At 52.5% G+C, this 27,345-nt stretch overlaps 1 protein-coding gene across 2 annotated transcripts in view; it reads right to left on the bottom strand.

The window, feature by feature from the left end:
- Positions 1-27,345, bottom strand: part of ADAMTS2 (ADAM metallopeptidase with thrombospondin type 1 motif 2) — a 233,869-nt gene that overhangs the window by 73,103 nt on the left and 133,421 nt on the right. For both annotated transcript variants that reach the window (XM_036892594.2, XM_036892595.2), the window contains exon 4: positions 18,459-18,661. In XM_036892594.2, coding sequence (XP_036748489.2) covers positions 18,459-18,661 — 203 coding nt within the window. The remainder of the gene's footprint in view (positions 1-18,458; positions 18,662-27,345) is intronic.

Genomic DNA, 27,345 nt, shown 5'->3' with positions numbered 1-27,345 from the left:
CTTTGCTCTGTGTTGATGTGGGAGGGAGAAATGTCCTGGGGTCTGCCTGCTCTTCTCAGGGCTGGTCTGGCCTGCACCTCAAGGGGACCTGCCCTGGTGCACAAGGTGAGGCTCTGTCCCCGTGGTGTCACAATCTGTCTGAAGACAGGGAACCTGCCTTGTTATTTGGAAGGCATTCAGAGCTGACTACACAGAATTACCTCATTTTATGCTCCCTACAGCCCTTGAGGCCAGAAGGAGGGGCAGGGGTCAGCCCCCCTGAGCAATGGGGATTGCTTGAAGGCTCCCCAGTGCCTTCAGGATCAGCCCCAGCCCCTCGGCCCAGCACTGGGAGCCCTCAAGACTCTGGACCTGCCTGGCGTCTCCATGCCCCACTTGAGCTATGCTGCTCCAGGGGCCCTCAGTCCCGACAGCTCTGCTTCTCCAAAGCCTGGCTGCCCTCTCCTGCTGCTTGTGCAGTGGCTCATGCCTGGAATTCCCTCTCCCCTTCTCCAGCCCCTGAATTCTTGAAATACCCGAAGAGCATTTGGAAAAAGAAAGTCACACTGATAAAGGCTTTTCAAAGAAGGGAGACAGTTATCCCCCTGCTTAGCACCCCTGATTACATCCCCACCCCAAAGCCCACCCACTGCAGTTGGAATACAATTGAAGCCATGCTATGTTTTCTGTGGTCCAGCTCTGGGTCCCTGTGCTGGCAGCCCATCCGTACCTCAGCACCTTTGCACTTGCTGTGCCCTCTGGCTTCTCATGCTCATCACCCAGCACAGCTGTCTCTTGCCCAACGGGAACCTCTAAAGTACCCCAAAAAGTAGTTGCTCCCAGACTGGACCATGCACTTGATCCTGGATGCACCTCTCCTCCTTGTTCACCACCATGTCCCCCCAGGCAGAATCGAGCACATAGCAGGTGCTCAGTAAAGGCTATTGAATGAATGAATGAATGACTAACTTTGGAGAATGTGCAACAACAGGAAACTGGCAGCAGGGTCCATGATGCCCTGTAATAACTGCGGCCCCCGGCTAGGTGCCCAGATGCTTCCCCACCCCACCCCACCCTGCCCTCCCCAGGCCTGTGTACTGGGGAGCAGTACTTCTGCGCTGCCCAGACCCGCAGCGGGAGGGGGAGCCAGGTCAATGTCCTTGAGCCCTGCCTTGAGAAATTGATCCTGGAATCTTTAAACCTTGGAGGAAAATGTTCAAAGCTGAAGCTCTTCTCTGTGCGGAGACAGGCCTAGACTCTCCTCTTGGGGGAAATACAGTGTAATGTGCCTTTTGCTTATGCAAAGATGTGGCCAAGTTTCTGCTGTGGAATAGACAACCAGGAAGGACACGGGCTCTGCATGACAATGTGAAGTTTGCCTTCTTTGTGGCAGAATTCCACCAGGCCACCAGTGATCCCTGGCAGGTGGCCTGAGGCTGCTGGGCAGAGGTGACTTTCTCCTCTGCAAGGTGGGGGCCGGGCCAGGAGAGGGAAGGCTGGTCCGGGAGCTGAGCTCCCTGCCAGGGCTGGGGCTGAACTGCGGTTTGGGCTCCCGTCCCTTATGCCAGCCTTCAGGGAAGCTATCACCTCCTCAGCTGAGCTGGGCTTTGGCAGCTAAGGCAGCCTGACTGCACCTGGCCTGTGGGAGCAAGCCAGGCCTGGGAGAGTCTGTCCTGAGGCCCGGGAGGGGGGTGCACAGCCTGCTTTGTGGCTTCTCTGGGAAGCCCAGACAAACCTGGGGAGAGGTCTGGTCTCCCCGAGGACCCTCAGAAGGCGGCTGATCCATCATGGTGGAGGTGGAGAGAGAATGTTGTCAGGAGCCAGGGCAGAGAGGTCTGCTGGCCTCCAGAATACTTGCACCTCCTGATGTAAAAACGGGGCTGCGAAAGCCCCATCTTGTCATGAGTGAATATTCCCTCTGCAGAGTTTACCTGCTTGCTCCTCAGAAAATGCTTTGTAGGCACTGCAAGAACAGACACGACACTAGCTTCTGCTCAAAATATCACTGTCACGAAATGCAGATGGGCAGGGCTGGAATTAATAAGGTCGGACCATGCACCAGAATGGCAGGTGGGTACAGCCCTCCTTCAACACCAAGTCCAAGAACTCATCCCCAGGACCCCTGCCCCACTCCCACTGTGAAGGCCAAACTGTCCCTGACCTCGGTCCTATGCCAGGCCACACTGCTGGGCCTGGGGGTATCTTCAGGTCACTGGCGTGGGGACAGGGCTCCTCCAACCCCGAGCAAGCAGGTCGACACCCAGAACCCAACAAATGTCCACTGTGCAAATGAAAAAAAAATCTGCCTTTACAAAACTGCCCGTGTTGGTGCTCACTGCTGCAGAAGCTGCTCGTCCCCATCACCCCTCAGGCTGCCTGGCCTCCAGTGTGTGCTCAGCCACCATCCTGCCCTGTGACTTGGGCCTGGCAGCTGGTCTGTTTGAGACTCAGTTTCCTCAGCTATGGCATGGAGGCGGTCCTAGTCCTCACCCCTTGGGCTGTTCCAGGACTGGCCTCAACCAGGTACTGGAAGCATCCAGCAAAATCCCAGGCACACAGCACAGGCTCGGCGCAGCTGCCGCCAAACGAGGGAAAGTCATGCGCCCTGAGCCGTTTCTCTGGGGCCACGGAGAGGGGCCTGCATGGACACCTTGCATGCCCTGGCATTTTTCAGAGCCCACGCCATGGCTCCCCAGGCATCTGTGTGACCAGACCTGGGGTTTCCCTGCCAGCCACTGCCACAGGCTCACGGTCACAGTTCTGAGTGGGTCCTGGCCTTCCCACTCACTGCAGACATTTGTCAGAACAGGCTCGTGCTGCCCGACAGGAAAGGGCAGGTGCTGCTGAGGACACAAAAGGATGTGGGAGAGGCTGCAGGCTAGGGCCCGGTGTCCCCCTGGGGCCACTCTTTGGAGGCCACTGACAGGGAAGAAGCAGAGAGAAGGTGCGGATCTTGACTTACTGGCAGCGTCCTGGCCGTGGAGAGCCTGAGGACGTCCCCAGCTGCCCCGCGCTCCTGAGTCCCTGACTACAGAGGCCAGAGGGCAGGACCTCCCAGTGTCCCCTCCTCCTCAGAGCCTGTAAGCCACGCCCCCACCCGTGGTGTGATCTGTCACCACGTCCAACAGGGCACCAGGATGTCATTTGAAAATAAGGAGTTTTCCATCCCTTCTGTAATTCTGCTTCTGCTAATTTAATTTTATTTATTAATTTTAATTAATTTTGTAATTTAATTCTGTAAATCCCTTCTGCTGCCCCAGCACCATTCTGACTCAAGGCGAGAGAGGGAAAATGCCATGGTGGGGAGTGGAGCCAGGCGCATGGGGCACCCCTGGGGTGGGATGCATGGGATGCCCTGGGGACAGGAACAAGGGGGAGCAAGTGCCCTGGAAGTCAGGGGAGGCGGCTGAGGAGAGGCGGGAAGTCAGACCCAGGGCTGTGGCCCCCATCCCTGCCCCTCCACCCACACCTTCAGAGTCACACGGTGGCCCCGGGGCTCTGGGCCCTGCTTCTTACTTGGTCACTGCATGAGCTGACTCCGCTCCCTACTGGGAGCACTAAGCAGGAGGGGAGTGGGAGCCACTCCTGCCTGTGAACTGGCCTGAGCAGCAGCCCAGCTCCCACCAGCCCCAGAAGGGTGCATGCAGGCTCCAGAAGCTCCCATCTTATGCTGCTTGGGGCAAGGGAGAGCCAGCTGTGGGCTGGAGAGGCTGTGGAGTGGACAGGTCATCACAACACCGGACCTGTACTGGGTGGAGCCCTATGCACCTGAGCAGCCCAGGTAGAGCCCAGGGCCAGAGGTGGCACCCCCTCACAGCCAAAAGGATGAGGACTCAGGCCAGCCTTCTCACTGCCACCAGGGCCCCAGGGGTCCCCACGTGAGGAGAAAAAGGGAGACACCTGCCCAGCAGGCGCTGACCCAGAAGAGACGGAGGAAATCAGGACAGTGTAGACTGTCACCTGGCCCCCAGCACAGGCAGGGGGCTTGAGAGGATGTCAGAGCTCCCAGCAAAATTCAGAAGCTCCAGGGCAACTTTGCTTGCAACATTACAATGGGCGTCCAGGGCAGTCAGCTGTGAAAGTGGACCCACTCAGTGCGATTCCTCACATAAGGAGCCTCCTCTAACACGGCAGGGAACGGTTTGTCCCTCCGTGCAGCACACGGCTCCGAGCACCACAAGAATCTGAGTCACTGAGCAGCCTGCCAGCCTCTGTTCTGGGCCAAGCAGTGCACTGCCCACCTGGGTCCAGGCTTGGACCAGGCACCCAGGAGTGTGAAGCAGGGGAACAATGGGCAGATGAGAAGGTGGATGAACTGCTACCCAGGGACCCAGAACCCAAGGAAGAGGGCTGAGTTCTGGAGGCAAAGCTCCCAGCCCCCAGATCATTTCTGGGCCAGAAGGGCCACGGGGAGCCCACAGGCCTGTCTCATTCCCAGGTTCAGGTGGCAGGGGGCGAGGGGACTGCCTGGCTCCCACACCTGGCCACGTCCCACGTTCGGTGAACATTCGCAAGGAGTGCATTGCACTAACTTGGATGCCGCTCCCCCCAGGCTGTTCCGTCTGCTGTGCCATCACCTTCTCAAATGCCTCATTTGTTTGTGGAACTGTGGGCCCCTCCCTCCACTCGCCTGTGCCCTGAGGACCATGGGCTCTTTTGCATCCCTGGCAGTTGCTCCTTTGGTGCCTAGGACCTGATCGGCCCCCAAAGCTTCAGGATCAAGTCCCAGCTCCCCGGGTCTGGCCAGCTCAGTCTCTCTGAGGCCTTCCTGCTCTGAACCTCCAAGCCTGCCCCACTCCATGTCCCCTCTTCCAGGCAAGAGCCAAGGGGGTGGCACTGTGTACAGAGTGGCACCAACCTGCAGTCAACCCAGCTCCAGGCTCCCCTGCACTGTGGCCTTCTGCCCAGCCAGGAAGAGGGCATCTCTTGTTCTTGGTGCTCTAAGGCAGGTCCCGCAGGAAACCAAGTTTCTTGAGGACAAGAGCTGGGCTGCTTTGGCTAATGTCACAGGCAAAGGAGGTCCATGGCACCTCATTCGTGGGCCCTGACCTTCCAAGACCCTTGCCAACTGCCTCTTCACACCATTACCTTTCACCTGCCACACTCACAGGCAGGCATTATTATCCCACTTATACCAGTGGGGAAACTGAGGCTTAGCAAAATTGAGAAACTTACCCACGTCAGCATGAGTGAGAACCAGGACAAAGGTTCTGGAAAACACCTTGGTATATCTGCTGAAATTAACAGCATGTATCCTGTGACCTGGCGATTCAAACCCCCATCTGTGATGGGCAGAAGCCTTGGGCATACAAGAGAAGGGAAACGTTCTTTTCCACCAACAGGTAGATTCTCTTGTTTTGTGGGAGTTGGTGGGACCCTAGTCAGGTTATGGGAATTCACTCACTCACCCAAAAGGCATTTACTCAGCACCTGCTACATGCTGGGACCTTTGCTGGGGGCTGAAATGCAAATCAGTAGGCAGACACTCGGAACCTGATGTTGTGCTGTGGCGCCTCTGTGTGACTCCCTAACCTGAGACACACTGCCAGGTCCCCTGGGCAGGCGAGCAGGATCCTGGGTGCTTGACCGCAGTTTGGCACAGGGGACAGGCTGGGAGGGACAGCCCATAGCAGCCCAGTGCAGCATCACTCTCTGCTTGCCAGCTCAGCTGTCACCTCCTGGCTGGAGTCCCCGCAAGACAAGCACCTCAGCTGCCTCAAGCTGTCAATCACCGAGGAGTGACAGCGCCTGACCCTCCTTGTCCTTGGGCTCTAACCCCCGTTGTGACAACCATCAGCTCCCCAGGGCAGCCAAGACCAGGCTGTTCCCAGGCTTCCTCATCAGCTGTCAGGGGAAAATCAGGAGTCAGAGAAATAGGTGGAAAGGAGTCTAGGGTGTGGTTTGTGAAACGCCACGAAAGACAGCTGAGGTCCCATCTTGGAGCTCCTGAGGGACTCAGGAGTTCCTCCTCTTCGGGCTAGAACAGCAGGGAGAGGAGGGCGCCCGGGCAGCTCCTGGAGGGCCTGCCTCCCCACAGTGCGGGAAACCCGCCTGCACTCCGACCTCCCTGAGCCTCGGTGACCTCACCCAGGAAAGGGACCCATACAGCACCCCTTGGGCAATGCTGAGACACCATGAAAGTGTCCCCTCAGCAGGGCTGGCAGGTGTGAAAACAGCTCCTCAGGCCATTGGGAGAGGCATTGCCAAGAATAGAAGGCTCTTTATGAGGGATGTTTGTCTTCTTAGACCCCAAACCAACCTCCTCACCACTCCCACCCTGGCCCCAAACAGCATGGCAGTGGATCCAGGCCACCTAGCCTGGTACAAAAGGCTCTCCTACCCCATCTCCTGCCTCTCCCCCAGTGCCCTCCCCTCCAGCAGGGCCCAGCCTCACACTGTGATGAGGCCACACCTCTGGGCCTTTGCACATGCCGTTACCACAGCAGCAGCTCCAGAGCACTGCACTGCAGGCTCCTCTCCTGGTTAATTAACCCCTGCCTCTGTGCCAGGAGCAGCTCAGGTGGCCCTCGCTGTAGGCACCCTTCCCTGTGGCCCTGTAGAGCTCTATATTTGCACGATCAGCATGCACATTAACCAGGAGTAAGGACTCATTCCCTGCCCTGCTCCCCACCCCTCCCGTGCTCTGAGCCCTCTGAGCACAGTGCCATGACTGCTCACCCTGTGCCCAGAGTGGGGCCCACTTAGATCAGGGGGTGAGAGAGCACCCAGTGAACAAACACGTGGCTGGAGACAGCTCACATCCATGGGCCACCCTCTGCACAGCCAGTGCCCAGCTGAGTCACTCCTCTGGTGTAGAACTCAAGCTGTGCTCAGGACAGCCCTGGGAGGTGGCACTGACCATCCACCATCAGAGGACACAGCAGGGCAGGTGGTTGCCTCCTTCCTCGTGGGTAGAAGGAGCCACCCTCTCAGCCGACAGGCCGGCCATGCCCTGCAGCTACTTTCTGAGTCACTTGTGCACAGTCAGGTCTTCATTTCAGTTTGTTGCCAACATTGAAAAATAATTAGTTTTCCCAGAAGAGTTGGATTTCTAGCCTCTGACAGGGAAAAAAAGAGCTGGCAACAGTGAGCCTGCTTATTCCTACATGGCCACAGTGAGTGGGACCCAGGAGGGGATATCCAGGGGCATGGCCTCTTCTGTTGTCCCAGTCCCCCCCATTCCCCATTGCCCACTGCCACCCCTGCTCCAGAATACATCTTCTGCCTGGCTCCTGGCAGCAGCTGAGAGTACTGTCCCTCTTCTAAGCACACATCAGCCTCACCACACCATTCGTCCTGACAGCCATGTCTCCTGGTGGCACAGGGGCCATGTTTCGGGCCAGTGGGACAAGTATGAGGAAAAGGCATGGTGCCAGGACTGCCCTGCTGCAGCCCACAGCCCCAGCAGCCCCTGGGCCTGGGAAGCTGCCGTGTGATGACAGATACTGCTCCCGGCCCTCCCACCATGCTACGGCCAGGCCCAAACCCACATGTGCCCCCCTTGCCCAGGAGCCCTGATTACTTCCCTTCAACTACAGGGAACCAAGTTTTACTGTCCAGTCTCAGGGATGTTTTTTTCTTTCCCAGGAACTGGAGCCAGAGACATGTGAATGGGGGCTTGGGGTGGCGCCTTCCCCGAGGCTGGTTTGCAGCTCTGCGGCCAGTTCTTGAGATCCCCTCTGGGACCAGCAGAAAACATTCCTGTCCTGCCGCTGCCTTCCCACCACCACCACGAGGCCCCAGCGTTCTTGGAAGTTGGTGAGAAATGGAGCCCGTATGCCTTTGATTGTTTGCAAACCCTGGCACGGCTTGGATAAACCTAGGCCAATTTCTGGATTAAATTAGAAAAGAAAAGAGGAAAAAATGTCTGAATCCTGGCACCGAGAGAAATCATTCATTCAGCAGAAACTGTTTGAGAACACACTGTGCAGAGGCCTGTCCCCATGCTGGAAGGGATCAGAGGGTACAGCCTCAGCTTGGAAGGTACAGACACCCCTTTGGGTCCCTCATCCCACAGGCCTAAGGAGCATGTCTGCTCTCCATAGAAGAGGTGCTTTGGGGCACAGGAATTCTTCCAGAACATGAACCACAAACATAGCTGGGAGAGACAGCTCTGCCTGCCCAGAAATCTGCTCCCCCTGCTCTGCTGTTTTGAATGGTTATTAAGATCAGCTCATTCAATTGCTTTAAAAAGAATTCCCAAAGTGACTTCACAGGACCATTGAGCTGGCAAGATTAGGGTGGGGTGGGGGAGGGCTGTGGTCCCAGCAGGGAGAGGGTGGAGCTCAGCTCAAGGCCCAGTGAGGACCCAGTGAGGGCCTGCAGGCAAGGGCCACTCCAGCTGCAAGAGCTTGGGGGCTTGAGGAGGATGGAGGGGAGCTTGTCTCCTGGGGCTCACCTCTTGCCAGGGACTGTGCCAGACTTTATGCATGCTCAGAGTATGGGGGAGATTTAAAGATGAGGAAACCAAGTTCAGGGCAAGGCAGGAACTTTGCCAGGTAGGTGAAAGCCAGGATTAGGACCCAGCTGCTCCTGACGCTGAGGCCAGTCTTCATTCTATGCCCAGTGCTTCCCTAACACAGACACTGCACTGGGAAGAGGGTGCAAACTCTACAATGCTGCGGCCACAGCTCAAGGTGGGCCCAAAGAAGTAGGAGATTTCTTTAGAGCCTGAAAGCAAATATTGCTTTCATGCTGCAAATATTGCTTTCATGTCACAACTATTTTTAGCTTTGTGGGCCTATGGTCTCTGTTCCAGCTACTCAGTTTTGTCATTGTAGCACAAAAGCAGCCATAGACAATTCATAAATGAACAGACATGGCTGTGTCCCAATAAAACTTTATTTACAAAAACAGATGGTGGGCTGGATTTGGCCCTGGGGCTGTCGTTTTGGCAACCCTGCTTTAGAATCTCCAGTTTATCTTGAAAAATTCGTGGGAAGTTTGCTTTAACTCAGTAATCTGTCCAGACTAGTTTAATATAAAATTAATGTTTTAAAATGCTTCCCATCCAAAAAGAATACTTCCTGGGGAGAAACCTCCCATCTGTCCTGTGGCCTCAGTGGCTTCCAGCAGGCCTCCGGAGAGTCCCAGGAGCAAAGGGCTAATGGTGGGCTGCCTTCCAGGGCAGGCTGTCCCCCACCACATGGTCTGCGTCACATCCACAAGTGCAACTGAACGAGCAGCTCAGCCAGGCAGTCCCAGGTCCTCGTGGACACTGGGATTCCAAGCAACACATCAAGGACTCTGGCTTCTCAGCAAAGAGCAGGAGGGGGGATTAGTGCTTCAGTTAAAAGCTGTAAGCCACATAGGAAGCGCTGGTCATGGGCTCAAGTTTTCCATTTCTTGAATAGAAATAGCACATATAGAATGGCACAGATTTTACTTCTCAAACGTATATGTAAACATATTACTTTAATAGCAGCTCTAGTGTTCCCCTAAGGCATTCATCCAGGCCTCCTATACACCTGAGCCTAGAGAAGAGCCACTGTCTGTGCCTGGCAAGGTAACTGGAGGTGCCACAAACATTGGGCCTGCAGCCTGCACTGCTACGGGTGCCAGGCACACGCTGCCACAGCACCAGGTTTCCAAGCAGAGACTATCTTAGGGGTGGGCAGAGCAAGTATGAGAAAATGAGGTGAGTCCCGAAGCGCCAGGGTCAGCAGCAGGTTTATCAGGGGTATTGACTGCTTCCCAGTCTGGGGGCAGCAGACACAGCTGGCAGTTCGCTTCCCAGGAAGACGGGTCAAACAGGACAGGCGTGCTGAGAGCACCAGCCAGAGGGGAGTCCTGGGCACAAGGGAGCATCTCATCCCCAGGGCTGGGCCATTGAGAGGCTGGAATATGGGCCAGAGGGAAGGCTGAGCACAGCAGGAGCAGAAGTGAGATCAAGGCAGATGGAGGCCAGCTGTGGAGAGTCACGTCTCAGCAGGAGCCCAGCTGGGGCCCAGTAGCAGTGCCGGAAGGGGGCCTGGAGGAGCCTGCACAGCTGGACGGGCTGCACATCTGCCCATGGCTCACAGCAGTATCTCCACAGGCCTCCCAGCGCTGGGAATGAGGCCACTCCTCCCTCAAGTGGATGGACGGAGGCTCTGGGGCAGCTGTCCCTGGAGAGTCTCTGCCTCTCTGACCAGGCCAAGGAGTGGGCCTTACCCTGGGTCTGCCAGCACCCTGGAGGCTCTGGTGCATGAGGGCTAAGAATCAGTGTGCAGGCCCCAGAGGGTGAGGATGAGGCCCGGGCCTACAGGTTGGCCCCAGTGCCCTCTCACACATAGCTTTCTTCATCTGGGCAGAAAACCTAGAGGGTGGCTTTGAGCTGAGCCTCTGGACAAGCAGGGACTGGAATGCGCCATGAGAATGGGGTCTGAGGTGGGAAGTGCAGGCCACGTGAGGAAGCGGGGCAGCTGGATCTCAGTGGGGGGCTCATGGGCCTGCAACCAGGGCCCATGCTCAGAATACCCTGCACTTGGGGCTTAATGCTCTGTAACTGCCATTTGAAATTCTTCATTGTTTCACATTTGAATTTGTGTTTTGTAAGTGAAGTCTGGTGGACAGTGGAGTCTGGGGTCATGCATGGTCCCAGCTCCCCAGGACAGGTTTTTGGTGGTCTGCTCCCCACCCTGTGGTCACTGCAACCCTCCATTCCCTGCAGAGGCCTGGACATGTGTGCTCCGTGGCATCTCAGGCCAGCACATGGCAGCGGTGGTCCCACCAAGGGCAGGCAGCCCCACATAGGTCTCGGTGTTCCTAAGTCCCTCATGTACCCCAACCCAGGTGCTGAGGTGATCTTTACCCCTAGGTTGCACCACTGAGTGAGGACACAGAGCCTTAGAGGGTGTTAATTTCATAGCACATACACGCCAATAGTTGCAGCAGTGGGCCCATGGGAAGGGGAGATGCCAGGCTCAATGTCCCCACGACCGCCTTGGCCAGGGCACAGTGCAATTTGTTCTTCCAGCATTGGCTGTTGAGGGGATGGCACAGCTGTCAGCCCCAGTGAGTACACCCGCATTACTGGTTAGAATAAACAGGGCCTCTGTGAGGATCTGCACCTAAGGGAGCACCCCATCTGTGGGCTCCATTTCTGGGATTTCCTCTCCCTCCTTCCAAGCTTCCTGAGACTGGCTTGTACTTTGTCTGAACTTCTGGCCAGATTGAGGCATCCTCCAGGCATGAGCCACAAAACATGAATCTGTTTAATTTCGGTGATGCCACATACAAGGTAAATGCTCTAATATTTGCATTTAAAATGGGCTTTATAGAATATAAAGATGAATGGTAAAATTCATGCCAATAATTTAAAATTCTAATTTTTCTTTATTAGAGTAACAATAAATAGAAATTTCAAAAATCTCGACAAGTTAAGAAAGAAACCTCAGGAGAAAGAAAAAGAGTTCTGTCCTGATCTTTAACAAGAATATTTGCCTTTCGCACTGGGCCCTGGGAGAGTTGTGCTAAGAGACATTCTGGGTATGGGGCTGCTGCAGCTGAATGTGGAGCAGAAAGAATGGTCAAATAGTCAGTGAGGGCCAAGCTCTGGGAAACAATGCTGCAGACAACAGGCTGTGAGGGTCACTGCAGAGGGGTGACCGGAGGGAAGCTCCACAAAATCACTCCTGGAGGGGGCATGAGGTGCCAAACACAGCACCAAAGGGAAAACTGGTGAGCAGAGATCTCAGGACATGACTACACATGGAAACACAAACCATCAAAACCCACCACAAACAAAAGAAAACAAAGGGCAGACAACAAAACTTGAGAGAATAATTCCCACCCACAGGCCACCAAAAAGTTAACTGATTGTAATATAAAGTTTCTTCTAATTAACAAGAAAGAGGCTAAAATCCCGGTAGAATAAAGAACATGAATAGACAGCCATCACAAAAATCAAGATGATGGCTGTTTGAGAAACTATATATACACATATATGTATATGTATATATATATATTTTTAAAGGCAGTCTCATTACCATCCAATAAATACAATAAAAAGTATATCCCAGTTGTAGCTACTGAATTACAAACAGCTAAGAAGCATTTGGTGGGATGAGGAAGCATTTGCTCAATAGAGCGTGAATAGTAAAACCATTCACAGAGAACATTCTGGCACAGAAAGCTTTGTTGACAGGGGATCACACTTTTAGGAGCTCAGTTTAAGGAAACAGCAAAGGATGACTGATGGATTAAGATGTAAGGATGTTCATTACAGTCAGTGGCCGATCTAACCTCTAACAGGAAAACAAATTTTGTTTTGTGACTGTGCCACATAAATAATTAGTTACATAAGAAGTATGCCAGCCACGTGGTTCAGTGTTATGTCATCATTAAGATGAGGTAGGAGGTAGTAATTGGTAGGAAACAGTCACACATGTAACACAAATACACATTTTCCATCATAAATAATATATTATCCATGTTAAATACAGTATATTTTTAAAAACAAAGAGTGTTCCTTTTCTAGATTTAGGGAGGAAAAGAAGGAAACTGGACCAGGCCGAAGGTGCCAGAGGGGTCAGTGGGGGTGGGGTGGGGACCTGAGCGCCGTGAGACCTTTTCTGCACCCGGGGGGCTCCTGTGATGCTCAGCAGATACTTCCAGCCCTTCTCACCCTCCAGAGTCTGAGATAGACAGAGAGATGGATCGAGTAACTCCCATTTTCCTGTGAAAAAGGGAACAAAACGTCTTGCTCGTTGATGCAGGCAGGTGTGGCCCCTCCAGCGATATCCCAGGGCCCTTGGAGTCACACCCAGGCCCCTCTCCACATCCACTGACCAGCCTTGCTTGCCTGCAGCTCCCCTCCCACTGGCCGCGGGCTCTCCACACTGGCCCTTTTTCACTTCTTCAAGTGCTGACTCCTTCCTGTCCCAGGGCCTCTGCACTGCAGACATTCTGTTCCTTGTCCTACGATCCTTGAGGTCGGCTCCTACATCACCTCCTGCGTGCGGCCTCCCTGGCTGCCCACCTATTCCCAGCCCGTCTTCCTTCTCCACTTCACCAGCTCTTTTATTCCCTTCATTGTTTTTGTTGTCATCTGAAATCATCTCATTTGTTTTCCACTTGAATATTGTCTGTGCCCAGATTCAGAATGCAAGCCCATGGACTGAGTCCTGTCTTGCTCACAGCTGGCCCCATTCCGGACACATAGTGGTGTCCAGTGGACTTCTGTTGACTGAACACTCAGGAGCCAGGCATGCTAGTCAGAAGAGGACAAGTTGTGCTGCAGTGACAAAGAATCCACCACACTCAGGAGCAGTCCACAGAAAAGGCTGCTGTGTGCTTCCCTGCACACGTCATGGTCCAGAGCAGTGGGGATGGCCCTGTGCTACTTTACAGCTTCCAAGGCCGCTGTGGCAGGGAAAGAGAGAGAGAGAAAGAGAGAGAGAGAGAGAGAGAGAGAGAGAGAGAGAGAGAGAGAGAGAGAGAGAGAGGGGCAACATATTTGCTCTTAACTGCCTTGGTCAAGAGGTGACACATGTCCCTTCCTTCCACACACGCCGTTAGATAAAACTAGCCATGCAGTCCCAAATTAGGTGCAAAGGAGGCTGGGAAGTGGGAGGGAGGAGGACACACACCAGGACCCACATTCCAGCCCTGGCTCTGCCACAAGAGACCCCAAAGGGAGCCCTGCAGGCAGAATTGCCCTGAATGACGGAGGAAACCAGGGCGGCCGAGAGCTGCTGGAGCCCAGCCACACCTGCATGGGGCCTCCCTCAGCCTCTGCTCCTCCTCAGAGCCTGAATTCCCCAGGTTACCGCCACTGGGACCCCCACCAGACCCCTCCTCCCAGAGCCTCTGCCTGTCCAGCACTGGCCCCGGCGCCTCAGACACTGGGAGGGCTTCCACCCCGTCCTGGCTGCCCTCGGAGCTGACCAGTGCCTCACTTGGAGCGCAGTCTGCGCTGGCTGCTGCCAGATCTGTCCTCCACACTGCTGATTTGGCTCCAGTGGAAGCCCTGTAACCAGCTGTGCGCCTTCAGGGGGAGGGAGACGTGCCCTGGCCAGGTACGATGAGGGCCACTTGGGGCTCAGGCTGCAGCTCCAGGTGGGCCAGCCCCCCTCAAGGCCTTTTGGCCCCAACCCAGGGCTGCCCACACTACCATTTAGTGCTATGCGCCTGGTCAAGTTCAGAGGAAGGCCAGCAGGCATCCCCTTGCGTGCAAATCTTCCAGGACTGCACTGTCCAATATGGTACCACTAGCCACACTGGTGACTTAAACCCAAATGTAAATTAATTACAAAGATATTGAATTATCCATTAGGATGGCTACTATAAAAAAAAGTGTTGGTGAGGATGTGGAGAAACTGGAACCCTCATGCAATGTTAGAGGGAGCAGCTGTGGAATACAGTACGGAGGTTCTTCAAAAAATTAAAAATATAACTGCCATATGATCTTGCAATTTTACTTCTGGATATTTATCCAAAAGAATTAAAAGCAGGGACATGAACATATAGTTGTACACCCATGTTCACAGCAGCATTACTCACAATAAACAAAAGGTGGAAGCAACTCAAATATCCACCCACCAATGAATGGATAAATAAAACATGGTCTAGCCATAAGTGGAATATTATTTGGCCTTGAAAAGTAAGGAAATTTTGACACATGCCACAACATGGAGGAACCTTGAGGACATTATGCTCAGTGACATAAAGTAGCTACAAGAACACAAATACTATATGATTCCTCTTCTACAAGGTCCCTAAGGAGTCAAAGTCAGAGAGACAGAAAATAGAAAGGTGGTTACTAGGGGCTGGGAGGGGGCAACAACAGGGAGTTAGTGTTTACTGGGGTCAGTGTCAGTTTTGCAAGATGGAGACTTCCAGAGATGGATGGTGGGGATGGTTGCACAACAATATGAATGTAGTTAATGCCACTGAACGCTGTACTTACAAAGTGGTGAAGATGGCAAATTTTATGTAATGTGTATTTTATCACAATTAAATTTTTTAAGATTAAAATTGTTTAAATTTTAATGGAAAATATATAGCAAATTAAAATTTCAGTCCTTCAATCACACCAGAAACATTTCAAGTGTTCAAGGGCCAGGGTGGCTTAGTGGCTGCCACACTGGACAGGGTTTAATTAGAGCATTTCCAGCATCACAGAAAATTTTACTAGGCAGCATTGCTCTAGAAGGTCATCCTTTCTCACACATTCAAGCTTCCTCAAACCCTCTCTTCCCCAAGACCACCAAAGGGCTTCCTGTACCCCAGACCAGCCCCCAGGGCTCGCTCCTGGGTGTGCACTGCACTGAGGACACAGAGCTTTAGAGGGTGTTAATTTCATAGCACATACACGCCAAGCAAGGCCCCTTGTTTGTCTGCACTGCCCTGTGCTCTTGGCAAGGGAAGTGGAGCTCAGATTATATATAGGTAAGTAGAATCCTTCTCCCCGGGGTCTCCCTGAGCCTCTGGGGCCTGCCATGCCTCTGCCTCGGCAGGACCCACACTGTGCCTGGAACCAGACTGTGTGCAATAAAGGCTGCTGGAGGCCACAGGAAAACAATATGACCTGACTACCGTGCCCCTTCTCAGCACCTCTGATTTATCTCCGAAAATCCTTCTTTTGTTATGACAGAATTTGTTTCAATTTAAGAAACTTTGTCTTTATTAAGAAATGAACCAAACTGTCACATTATCCAAAGTTGGGGGATCATTGGATCACAACAGTATAAACGGAAAAACTGAAGTTAACTGGCAAAACCCAGAAAGAGTTCTAGACTTCCTCTCCTGGCTCATGCAACCCGAGGCGTGTGTCAGAGGGATGCTCCACCCCAGGGAGAAGGCAGATTTGCTCTACCAGCCTCAGGAAGGGCTCACCAGGGATATTCCAACCTCAGAGTCCTGGGCGTACTTCTCAAGAATAATTCTAGATGTGCTGGCTCTAAAATATTGCCTCTGCCACCAAAAAGCACATTTACCTCCATTATCTCATTTAATCCTCACAACAACCCCTGAGATGGAAATTATTCACCCATTTTATTTGAAATCTATTTTGCCCAATAGAAGTACTGCTCCTCCTCCATTTTTCTCCCTTTTATTTTATTTGTATGAAATATCGTTTTTCCATCCCTTCCCTTTCAGTCTATGTATGTCTTCAGGTCTGAAATTAGTCTCTTGGAGGCAGCATATAGATGGATCTTGTTTCTTTATCCATTCTGCCACCCTATGTCTTGTGATTGGTGCACTTAGTTTATTTACTTTTAAGGTAATTATTGATAGATATGTATGTACTTACTGCCATTTATTGTTTTCTGGTTGTTTTTTAAGTTACTCTCTGTTCCTGTTTTCCCCTCTTACACTCTTTCTTTGTTATTTGATTATTTTCTTTAGTGTTACCCTTGGGTTTCTCTTTTCAAATTTTTTTGTGTCTCTATTATAAGCTTCAGGTTTGTGGTTTCCATTAGGTCACAGATCATTCCCTAAATGCATAACAGTCTTATTGCTGATGGTCACTCAATTTCAAACACAACCTAAAAGTACTCCTTTTTTATTCTTCTTCCTCTTCCATGCTTTATATATAGGATGTCATAATCTCCATCTTTTGTATATCTCTTGACTGATTTTGTATATACTTGACTTTACTACTTTTGTATTTATTTAACTTCATACTTGCTTAGTAATTAGTCTACTGACTTTACTGTAGGTTTATTTTTGCTGATGAAAAATATTTAGGCTTAAGAATATTTCCATTTAAAGAAGTCCCTTTAACAAACTTAGAAGGTCAGTTTAGTGGTAGTGAATTTTTTAACTTTCATTTATCTGGGAAAATTTTAATTTCTTTCCGTTCTGAATGATAATCTTGCTGGGTAGAGGATTCTTGGTTGTAGGTTCTTCCCTTTCCATGCATTAAATTTATCATGCCACTTCCCTCTGGCCTGTAAAGTTCCTGCTGAGAAGCCTGCTGATAGCCTGGGGTTTTCCTTATAAACATGTTTTGAAGGCAGAGTTGATATCTACCAGTCACCTAGCACTAACGTGAAGATTCCCTAAGGTGACACATGGTCAGTGTCTAAACACAGGCCTGGCCCAGAGCTGCTTAGTAAGAGCTAAAAAACTGTAGCCATCATGGTTGTTTTATGATTATCATTGTTCCTATTGTTGTTACCACATTAAAAACACTTTTCAAAGAATAAGATGTGATCATTAACAACTGCCAAATAAAATACCCTCTGCAGACCTAACAGACTTCAGCCCCACTTTGTGGATGAGTGGATTATTCCAGCGGGTCAATGACTTAGCACCTAAGGTAGGTGGAGAGGAAGGTGGACAAGCAGGGGGCCTCTCCACCCAGTGATCAGCTCATTCACATCTGCTGGACCCTGACCCTCCTCTTCATAGGGCCCTGGGGGAGGGGGTTGGCTTTTGCCCTGCATGGGGCAACTTCGTTCCCAGAGACTCAGCACGTCGCACAGAAAAGCAGAGCTGAGCACCAGGCCACCAGCAGAGCTCCTGTCCCCCGACCTCTTGCCTCCAGCTGGCCTCTGGGACACTGATCACCGACAAGCTGAGTCGCACAGCCCTGCAGCTTTATAACTCCCCACTACGGGGCTTCCCTAGCCACCTCCAGTTCCCGCAAGCCCCCTTTCCTTCCACTAATCGGCCCCCTCCCTACCAACGCTCCACCCACAGCCTGCAGGGCGTCCAGGCCACGCCCTGCTCCTCCCCCCGACCCAGTCCTCCCCACTCCCTGGAGCCTGCGCTCTGGAGGCTGGACGCCCGCATCGCCCAGGCAGTGAGGATCTCGACAGGACCCAGGGCAGAGGCAGGACTGCGTCCTCCACACACACGTGCTCAGCATCCTCCTGCCCCCTTGGGGTGGGGGTGGGGGGTGGAACATGGGGAGCCACCTCTTAATCCCTCAGTTTTGGGTAGACAAGGGGCAGTTGCCCTGTGGTCCCCAGAAGGCTTAGGCGGCACACAGTCACCGCATTAAGTAGTCCAGCTTTCCGGATTTCTCCAGCTTCCACCCCTCTGGCTCCCTCAAGGAGAAGCCTCATGGGTGCCGTCCATCTTATCTCCCTTTTAAACACTGTGGGCTGTGGTTCCAACCGGCAGAAGGCAGGACAGTCTAGCTGGGGTTGAGTAACATCCTCTGCATTTCACTTTCAGGTTACCTTTATGCATAGTGAGGTTTCCTTTGTAAATAGTTTTTAAAAAGTCAGTTGATATATATATATATATAGGAAGATACACAGTCTGCGAACAATGGGGATAGGACAAAAATAAAGAAAACAAATGACTGGAGTGTGTGAAAAACTGCCTTACCGGTAAACTGCCTTGCCAAGTCAGAATTTGCACATGAGGAAACTGAGGTTCAGTGAGGTACGGGTCACCATTTCTCACCTGGGGACCCAGGTGAGAGCCTCTGACCACCTCACTCACCTGCAGCTCCACTGGGAAACCACAGAAAGCCCAGGTGCCCTGTTCCCCCTGCACCCCTCCTGGCCAGCCCTGCCCTCACAGCCCCACCCACTTACGATGTTCATGAGTGTGAGCAGGTACTTCTGCACGTGCTCCTTCCCGTGGAACTGAACCACAGAGTCGTCCACACCTAGCAGGACCTCAATGTTGTAGTCGTCATCGGCAGCATGCCTGCGCACCCTGCGCCTCGAGCTGTTGACCCGCTCCTCCAGGATGCCCAGGGCACGGCTGAGGTTATCCAGGCTGCTGCGGGAGGCCCCTGGAAGGACAGAGGACACAGTCTGAAGCAACAGCCCAGCTCACCAGGGATGTCTCAGCAGCAAAGAACCCCACTTGGATGCAGTTCAGCACCTGCCAGGGGCCAGCTTGGCCATCATCTCATTGAAAACTCACAGCTGCCAAACTGAGGGTACTCTTGTGCCAGAAGAACAAACTGAGGTTCAGAGAGGGCAATAGTGACATGCCAAGTGGGCTCAGACCCAGCAGCCTGCAAGCCAACACCCTGGCCCTGGGAGAGCCCAGGTCGGCACCCAGCAATGAACTGAGGGCCGGGAAGCTGGGCTGCCCGGCCAAGAGTACATGTGGCTGGATCCAGCTCTTCTCACCAGTTCACACACTTGAGGAGGCCAGTCCAGGTGCCAAAGGCTGTCTCCCAGGTGTGGCTACCTCTGTTATAAGGGAGACAGAGGCCCAGCCCGGGTGGTGTATGTCTCCTCAGGCAGCTGCTCTTCCAGAACTTCCCTTCACTGAACAAGGCCCCTCATCTTCAGGCCAGGTCTGCCCACCCCATGCAGGACGGAGACTTCTCCAGGTGAACTGTGCAGGGACCAGGACCAGCCCCACTTGTGCCAGCTCCCCAAGCACTGGGTTGAGAAGTGGGGCCTGCAGGGCCTCAGCTGAGGGACCCAGGGACCTGGAACACCCCCAGACCAGAGCTCCAGCCCCTAGTGCCTCCCTTCCCCACCTCCCAGGGTCACAGCTGAGCTGACCTGGCTGACTTTCAGCATTGCCAGCAGCCCTAGACCACACTGCCCGCTCAGTCCCAGTGCCAAAATCTTCTGGAAGGCCCCCTTGCCCTTGCACTGGCCCCTGTGTCTGTGCCAGGTCCCTGACCCCAGGGTCCTGCCTCTCTTTGGCATTTCCTGGGTGTGTGCTGGGCTGGGCCCTCAGATTCTGAGGGCCTCAGGCCATCGTGACATCACCAACCCAGGGAGTGGTACCCAGGCCCTGTGGCCTCTGCAGCTGAAGGTGGGGCCAAGAGGCCAGCTCAGCTGTTGGTATCCCTGCAAAACCACCTCTCTGCAGAACCTTCCAGAACAAGTCTTCTCACTTGTCCCGAAAGCCTCTAGTCTGCTGCCTCCTCCAGATAGGCACAGGAACTCCCATTCTATCAGTGGCGCACAACAGACCCTGGAGGCAGAAGAGGGCTTCTGCTTCTGAGAGCAGCTTGGAGCCCACAGACAGGTGGGGGGCTGCCACTGGGGTCCCCCCCGCAACACCTCCTCGTCCAGCGCTGGCAGCAGGCCCCTCTGGGGTGCGCTACTGTCCCCATTACAGTCAGGGAGACTCATGGGACCTTGGTGCGGCTGACTCTCAGCAGGGCTCTCTGAGAGTGCAACCTGATCAAGGGACAGAGATTAAGAGGGAAAAGTGGAGGTGACAGACGTGACTGAGAAGCAGACGGGGAGGGCTTTGACAGAAAGGAGGAGTAAGCCAGGCCAGGGCGGGAGGCTGTTTGCATTCCTGTACCTCCTGGTGTCCTCGTGCCCCCCACCCAAGCCCTGCAGTCCACTGTGCATGCCCCGACTCACCCCCTCCCCCATCAGCAGGCACTGCCCAGGGCTCCTCTGGGGACCAGAATGGGCAGAGGGCCTGCAGGCCGGGCCCATGCACAGCTGATCATCCTTGGGGGGCTGCCGGAGATGATTCGGCGCCCTCCCTTCTGCTCCCGGAGGAGATGCCAGCTGCTTCAACCTGACAGGGAGTTTGAGGAATTGCTACTCTATTTTTACACTTTATTTCTTCGTATTTCCAAAAGCTAGAGACAACTCACCTTCAAAACCACCTTGGGAAGCAGAAAAATGGTAATTTCCATTAAAAAACTCTTCCCTTTGGAAGAGGCTGCAAGTTCCCCTCTGCCCCTGTCACAGCCAGGGGTCACTGACGGGTGGTCCCTGGACAAATCCAGACCACAGAGGCGATTGCTAGGGCCCCATGGTGTTTTAAAAAATGCATTTGATGGACAGTATTTCAAAATTGGGAGCTCTCACATAAACAAAAGAATAGCCAGCTTCTCCTGAGGAATTAGGAGATCGGGTCATAGGCTGGGGGAAAGGTAAGCAGGTAACATTGGGCTGTAGAGTGACAGCCGGTCCAGGAGACAGGTCACACGGGGCCCTGTCTCTCTCCTGGCCTGCCGCTCTCACTGACCTTCTGGCCCCCCTGAAGGCATCAGCGTGTGCCGCTGACCTTAACCCAGGAAGTCACTGTGAAGTGACTCCTCCCAACATTCCCTGGGGGAGGGCAGGGGGGCTGCCAGTTGGGTCACAGCTGGCTGAGGCACATCTTACAGCTGTTTCTGCCAAGCACAGTATTTAACTTCATGTAGGGTCCGTTAAAACAGCAATGTTTTCTAAAGATGCATTAGAAATGTCAATAGTAATTATTATTATTAATTACTATTTTAATCATGATTATTTTGGCAGGTGACTTGGATATTATGTTTTAGAACAGCCCTCCAAGGCCCAGCCCCTGTAGAGATGCCCCAAAGCCCTAGGTCAATGTGCAGACGCGGAGAGGAAGACAGGGCCCCTTGGGGCAGCTGGCGGGACACAGGGAGCAGTAACAAGGTCAGCAGGGCCTGCCGGGCCCCAAGGCTAGAAGACACATGAGCACTGATGGGACCCACCAGCCAGGCTGACATTCCACCTTGTCCGTCTTAGATGTGTCCTCAGTTTCCCTGTGAAGGGCTTGACCCTGAAGCCCAAGCCATGTGGAGACCCCAACCACACCCTGTTTCCAGCAGGCCTGTCCCTCAAGCCGAGGTCTGCTGCAGGGGAGCTCTGGCTGGCAGCAGGCTCCACCTGGTTTTGGGTCCGCTGCTTAGTGATGCCCTGACACCAGCCTGGGCCTTCAGGGCCTGTCCATAGGCACTGGGTTGTGCCCCCCCAACCCCGGGTCTAAAGGCCTCTGCTCGTCTCAGTCCCCTGGGGCCCCTCTCCTCCCTCCCCCGGAGCTCCTGCTCCAGCCCACCTGCTAAGGCGTGGTGACAGGGAGCTCACCCGGCCCTTTGCTCCATCCCTCAGCACCGGCCCAGGCCTGATAACAAGCTGTCAGTGCTGCCCTGCCCCTGGCTCCTGAAGCCTTCTGGGCACAGCCTCTCCACAGAGAGGGCGCTGGTCCCCCAGGGGGCAGATCCATGGCAGATGGGAGAAGACGAGACCCCAGCAGGCTGAGACAACCCCGATTAGTGGTGTGGATGGCAGGACCCTGCCCTCAGGCATTGGGATCCTGGCATGCCCTGGGTTGGGGGGACCCTTCTGGAAGGCAGCTGGGGCTCTTTTTGGTCACGTCTTAGACAAAGGATGACACACAGCTGGAAGCCTCCAAGAGCTGTCTCTAGTGTTAAGGGTCTCCAGAGGGGACTAGAAAGGATCCCTCAGTCAATTAGCAGACTGGGGAGAGGACGGGAGGAATAACGGGAAGCAGAATTACATTCAGAGAATCCCAAAGCACCTGCTCGCCAGAGGAGCAGGCGGGTCACAGCGGCCAAATGCATCCACAGCCCCTGGAGCTCAGGAGCTGCCACATTTGGGGGCAGGGCGCGTGCAGAGCCCTCCACAGTGACAAGACTCCGCCACGCCCAGCCGCCTTCTCATCCCAAAGTGACGAGGCAGCTCCTCACCACATCACCGTTCCATTTTAGGATCAAGGAACCCTGGGAGCAGGAAGATTAAGCCACGCAGACAAGCCGGAGGAGCCAGGACCCAGCCCAGGCCCAGGACCCTCGCGTTAACATGCCCCGGAGCCGTCTCCATACTTCACCTGCACTTGGGGGTGGTTTGGAGAAACCAACAGTGGCAGAAACAAGCGTGTTTAGCCTGGAGAGGATAAATCCTGGGCGCATGAGTCTTCATCCTGCGGCAGGTGCTGGTTCTTCAGGTTCAAGGGCATCTGGGTGTCTGCTGTCCCCGTGAAATCCTGTGTCCTTTGCTGTGCTGGCCTCTTCACCTCTTTCTGCTGCTGCTTCTGCCCAGATTTAGCCCCCCACCAACCGCCGCCGGGCTCAGAAGGAGCTCCCCAAAAGGCCCAGAGGGAAGGGGGCCCACAGCCCGTGGTGCCAACGCCCCACTGTGTCCCGCACTGGACTCAGGGATGAATTTGGTCCCCATCTGCCTCCACATATAGCTGGGGTCTGCCTGCAGAGGAAGGGTGCGTAGAGCCTTGAGAAGCCACCGCTGGAGCCTTGAGGCTGCCGCCCCTTCTCTACGGAGTGGCCATCCCCTCATCCTCACTGCACCTGTTCCCTCTCATCCTTCAGTGTCACCTGCAATGTCACCTCTTCAGGGGAGCTTGCCTTATTCCATCCTAAATTAAAATAGGCTCTTGCCTCACCCAGTGACGCCCTGGCAGCATTCTGCTTTCTGCCTTCCTGAACCCACCCCACTTGTGATTTAATCTCATTTGTGAATTATCCGGGCCATTAACGATTAACTGCCGTCCCACCCTCGGATGGAATCCCCCAGGAAAACAGGGGCCATCGGTCCATGTGCCTCGTTTTCCTGGGGTCCCACAGGTCACTGCTGGCTGTGAGGGGCAGGAGCCAGGGCAGAGGCGCAATGGGAGGGAGCCCAGGGCCTAGCAGGGGGGTTGGGGGTCCCCTTGGGTTGGAAGGAGGGGCTGGTGGAGCAGGGCCAGGAAGGCCAGCCCCCGGGCCAGGTGGGGAGCAGGAAGAGAAGGGAGGTGATGACAGAGGAGCAGGAGCTGCCACCAAATCCAGCCGTAAATTATCCACACAAGGCAGAGTTAAAGCAAATGACCCAGGAGGAGTTAACACTAATGAGGCAATGAGAGAAGTACCAGGTAATTACCAACAAAAAGCAGTCAGGCATAGTAATATGCATGAGATTAAATATCACCCGAGGCATTAACGGCCACTCTGAGAAATGACTCATTGAGAAGATATAAAAGATAGGAAGTTTTATGCCCCTAACAGAGTTTCAACCTGATACAGGAGAAACAGACACGGCCACAGTTTTATGTGCATTTTAACATTTTTATTCCAGAAAACAACAGAGGAATTAGATTAAAATGTTAGACTGGGCTGTAGGGAATTTGAATGACTAAAACAACCTCATGTTTAAGCCCAATAACCAGAAAACATGTCCTTTTCAAGCACACATGGAACAAGTTTCAAATCTGACTACACATTAGGGCAAAAAGAAGACTCAAAAACTGTGTTCACAGTCACCACCACAGAGACAAAATCAGAGCAAGCAAAAAGCTAAGCCCACACACTCCAAACACCAGAAGTTAGAGACACAGCTCTGACATGCCCAGACTAAATAGAGAGATAATTTCTAATCATTGGCTCAAGCAGAGAACCCCAATAAACCTCAGAAGTAACTGAAAATGGAGTCAAGGAAAAGCCCAGAAGGTTTAATGGAAGAGTTTTACCAAACCTACAAGGAATAGATACCTTCATCTTATGTAGAATATGGACGCAAAGACCAGTACCTTTCCTGTATATAGCCATAAAGAGCTAGGAAATAGAATGGAAAAAAAGGGCTTTTTGACTAACAACAAACCCCACAAAATACCTTGGAAAATTTAAAAAAAAGAAATGTATATAAGGGCCACACAAAGAGTAAATGTAATATAGACTAAAACTACCCCGAAATGCAAATGGAGACACAATGACAGTATTCTGGATTGCAAGGTGGTTCTCCTCCCAATTAATCTATAAATTTAACACCATCTCCATCAAAGAATTGTTAAAACCCAACAAAATGATTCAAAAATTTAACTGGAAGACTACATATGAGAAAATAGCCAGAAAAATACTGAAAAAGTATAATAAAGAGGGGGGTACCTACCTTTCAAATTAACAGAACATATCACAAAATAACATCAGCTAGCATGTAGTGGTAATTAGTGTCATGAAAGACAGATCAGTGGAACTGAATAGAAAGCCCAGAATCAGATCCAGGCATGTAAGGGGCTTCTGGGTAACAATGGTGCATTGATCACATATGCCCAATTCAGTTCCTTCCTGAAACCCCATTTCAACTTGAGTAAAGGGATTTTTTTTTTTTAAATCACAAGCCTACAAGGACAGGAAGAGTAGAAGAGGAAAAAATGACTGTTGGAGGCTGGAAAGCAGAGTGGGCACGTGGTAAAGGACTTAGTATGTGTGAGAGAGTTGGACCCCAGGCTGGTACTGAGGAGAGCCAAGACTCCCAGTCTGCACCACAGGGTCTTCTGAACGCCTGGAGGTGGGGGCGAAGGGCAGATTGAAATATGCAGGACGAGCTGATGGCAGAGGCCAAATCCCCTCCCCACACCCGATGCCCCAGTAACAGCCCCAAGAACTAACACGTATTATCGGTCTTGCCTGGAAGCTCATTCTTTCTTGAAAAGGTGGAAAGGGCCTGTGGGCCACAGGCACCAGGTGTAGCTGAGAGCATAGGCACTATACTAAAACAAGAGGACAAAATGAACGCTGAGGCGCCAACCTGCTTCCACAATTCACTCCCAGAATGCTGGTGGTCAGGTCTTTACCTCCAGGCAGGAGACTGGGAGGGGTCTTCTCTAGGGAATCTGACAAACCAAAGACCAAAACTGTGTGCGGTTCCCCCACCTGCATGCATCAAGCTCCCAGACCCCTCTTTTGTTGCCCAACCCTACACGTGAGCAGGCAGCCAAGGACCACCAGCTCTCCAGACATGGCAGATGGAGATCAAAATGAAGCAAAGAAAATCAGAAAGAGGAAAATGGAGGAAAGAGAGACTATATAGGAGGATAGAAAAACCTATCATTATCATTAGTAACCTCTGAGAACTAGAAGTTATTATATCCATTAAACAGGAGCAGGATAAGAAAAATAAAAGGAGTTTTTTGAAATAGACTAGATAAAATTGTGCTATCTCCCAAGAAAGTAAAATAGTAAGACAAAGAGACTTGAACCATCACGGAAAAGATCAGAAAATGAGAGGACCAGACCAAAAGTGTGTCATGCATGGAACAGAAACTCCATAAAGAGAGAAAAGAGAAAACAGGGAGGAAAGAATTCATGAAATAATTCAAGAAATTTCCTATACCTGCAAGGTGTTCCCAGACTGAAGGGGCCCAGCTAATACCCAACACAGTAGTTGAAAATAGATCCACACCATGGCACATTATCGTGAAGTCTCAGAACACAGAGAAGATTCTATAAACTTCCACAGAGTTAGAGGGGTCTGGGGAAGCAGATACAAAAGATTGGGATCGCAATGGCTCTAGACTTCCCCAAAGCAGCATAAGCAGGAAAACAATGGAGCAACGCCCTCAAAATTCTGAAAGAAAAATATTTTACTGAAATTCTATACCCAGACAAATTCTCAATCAAATATGTCAGTGGAATAAAGACATTTGAGTTCTCTAAAGTTTTATCTGCCCAGTGCCCCTTCTCAAGAAGCTACGGAAGGACATGCTCTTTCGAAACAAGAGAGGCAGCTAAGAAAGTGGGAGACAAGTAAAGGAAGAGGGAGACCCAACATGAGAGATGAGGGAATCCCATGGAAGATGCTGAGAAGTGACCCCAGGACGGCAGCTGTGCGCCAGATGTGAGGCACCTGAGCCGTGCCGCTGCAGGGTGACCCAGAGATGGGAAGTCATCACCAGGACCCCCACTCCATCGGGCCATCTTCTTAGCCCGAGGACAGGACACCTAGGAGAGCTTGGCCCAGACCCCATCAGTACTTAGCTTGTCGCAACCACATGCTGAGGAGGGTCTCTCCCCTCCTGCTCTGCTGAGGACAGGCGCGTCACTAATGGAAGTTCTCAGCTTTTCCCTGACAGCTGGAGATGGGCCATAGTGGGCTCAGAAGTAGAAAGTAAAACAGCCCACTCTCTCTGATTGTACTTCTGCTGCATGTCCAGCACCTGGTCTACACCTCAGTCTTGCCAGGTGCCAGGCTGTGGAGAGCCCAGTGGTTCCCAAGACTCAGTCTTGACCTTGCCCATGAGTTCCTTAGAAGGGGCCTTGTCAGCACTTGGAGAAGCAGAAGTGACTATGACCTGGAGACTGTTCCGCTCACCTCCTGGAGCCTCCATCCAGCAGGGGCAGCGATGCCCTCTCCTTGCATCTGTATGCTTGCCTTCTGTTTTAATATTAATCACCTTGATATACATCTATATGTAAATTATAAATAGATGATCAAATAATAAAAAAGTAAAATTAGTAAATGACAGGGTAGCAATTCAAAACCAGTGTTGGTAAATGGAAGTGGAGTAGATGTGGACATTCTGGCAACCTGGCACTACTCAGTTATGTGTCCTAGTACTTGATGACCCAGTAATCCCACTCTTGGGTCTATAGCCTAGAGACAAAGGATGCCCACACAGGTCCCCAAGGAGGCGGTTGAAAACCATTCCTGGGAGTGTTGCTTGGGCAGGTTGTGGGGGTTGGAGGCAACCTGGGTCATCAGTGGGCAAGAGGGGAGGCAACCGTGGCAGGTGCACTCCACACAGAGCTACACAGAGTGTCTGACATCCATGTAGACAGGTTAATCTTTTAGAAAGAGTACTGAATGCAAAAAGAAAGAAGCAGAATGAGATACACAGTGTAGCACAATTACATCATTAAAAACACACACACTCAGGGAAGCAACACTGATTTTGCAAAAATGTACATTGACAAAAGGATACCCTTTGACACCTTAGAATGGTTGTTCATTGTAGGGC

Source organism: Manis pentadactyla, chromosome 13 (assembly GCF_030020395.1).
Source record: "Manis pentadactyla isolate mManPen7 chromosome 13, mManPen7.hap1, whole genome shotgun sequence".
Taxonomy (NCBI): Eukaryota; Metazoa; Chordata; class Mammalia; order Pholidota; family Manidae; genus Manis; species Manis pentadactyla.
Note: the sequence above shows the minus strand (reverse complement) of the source record. Positions and strands in the feature narration are given on the sequence as shown.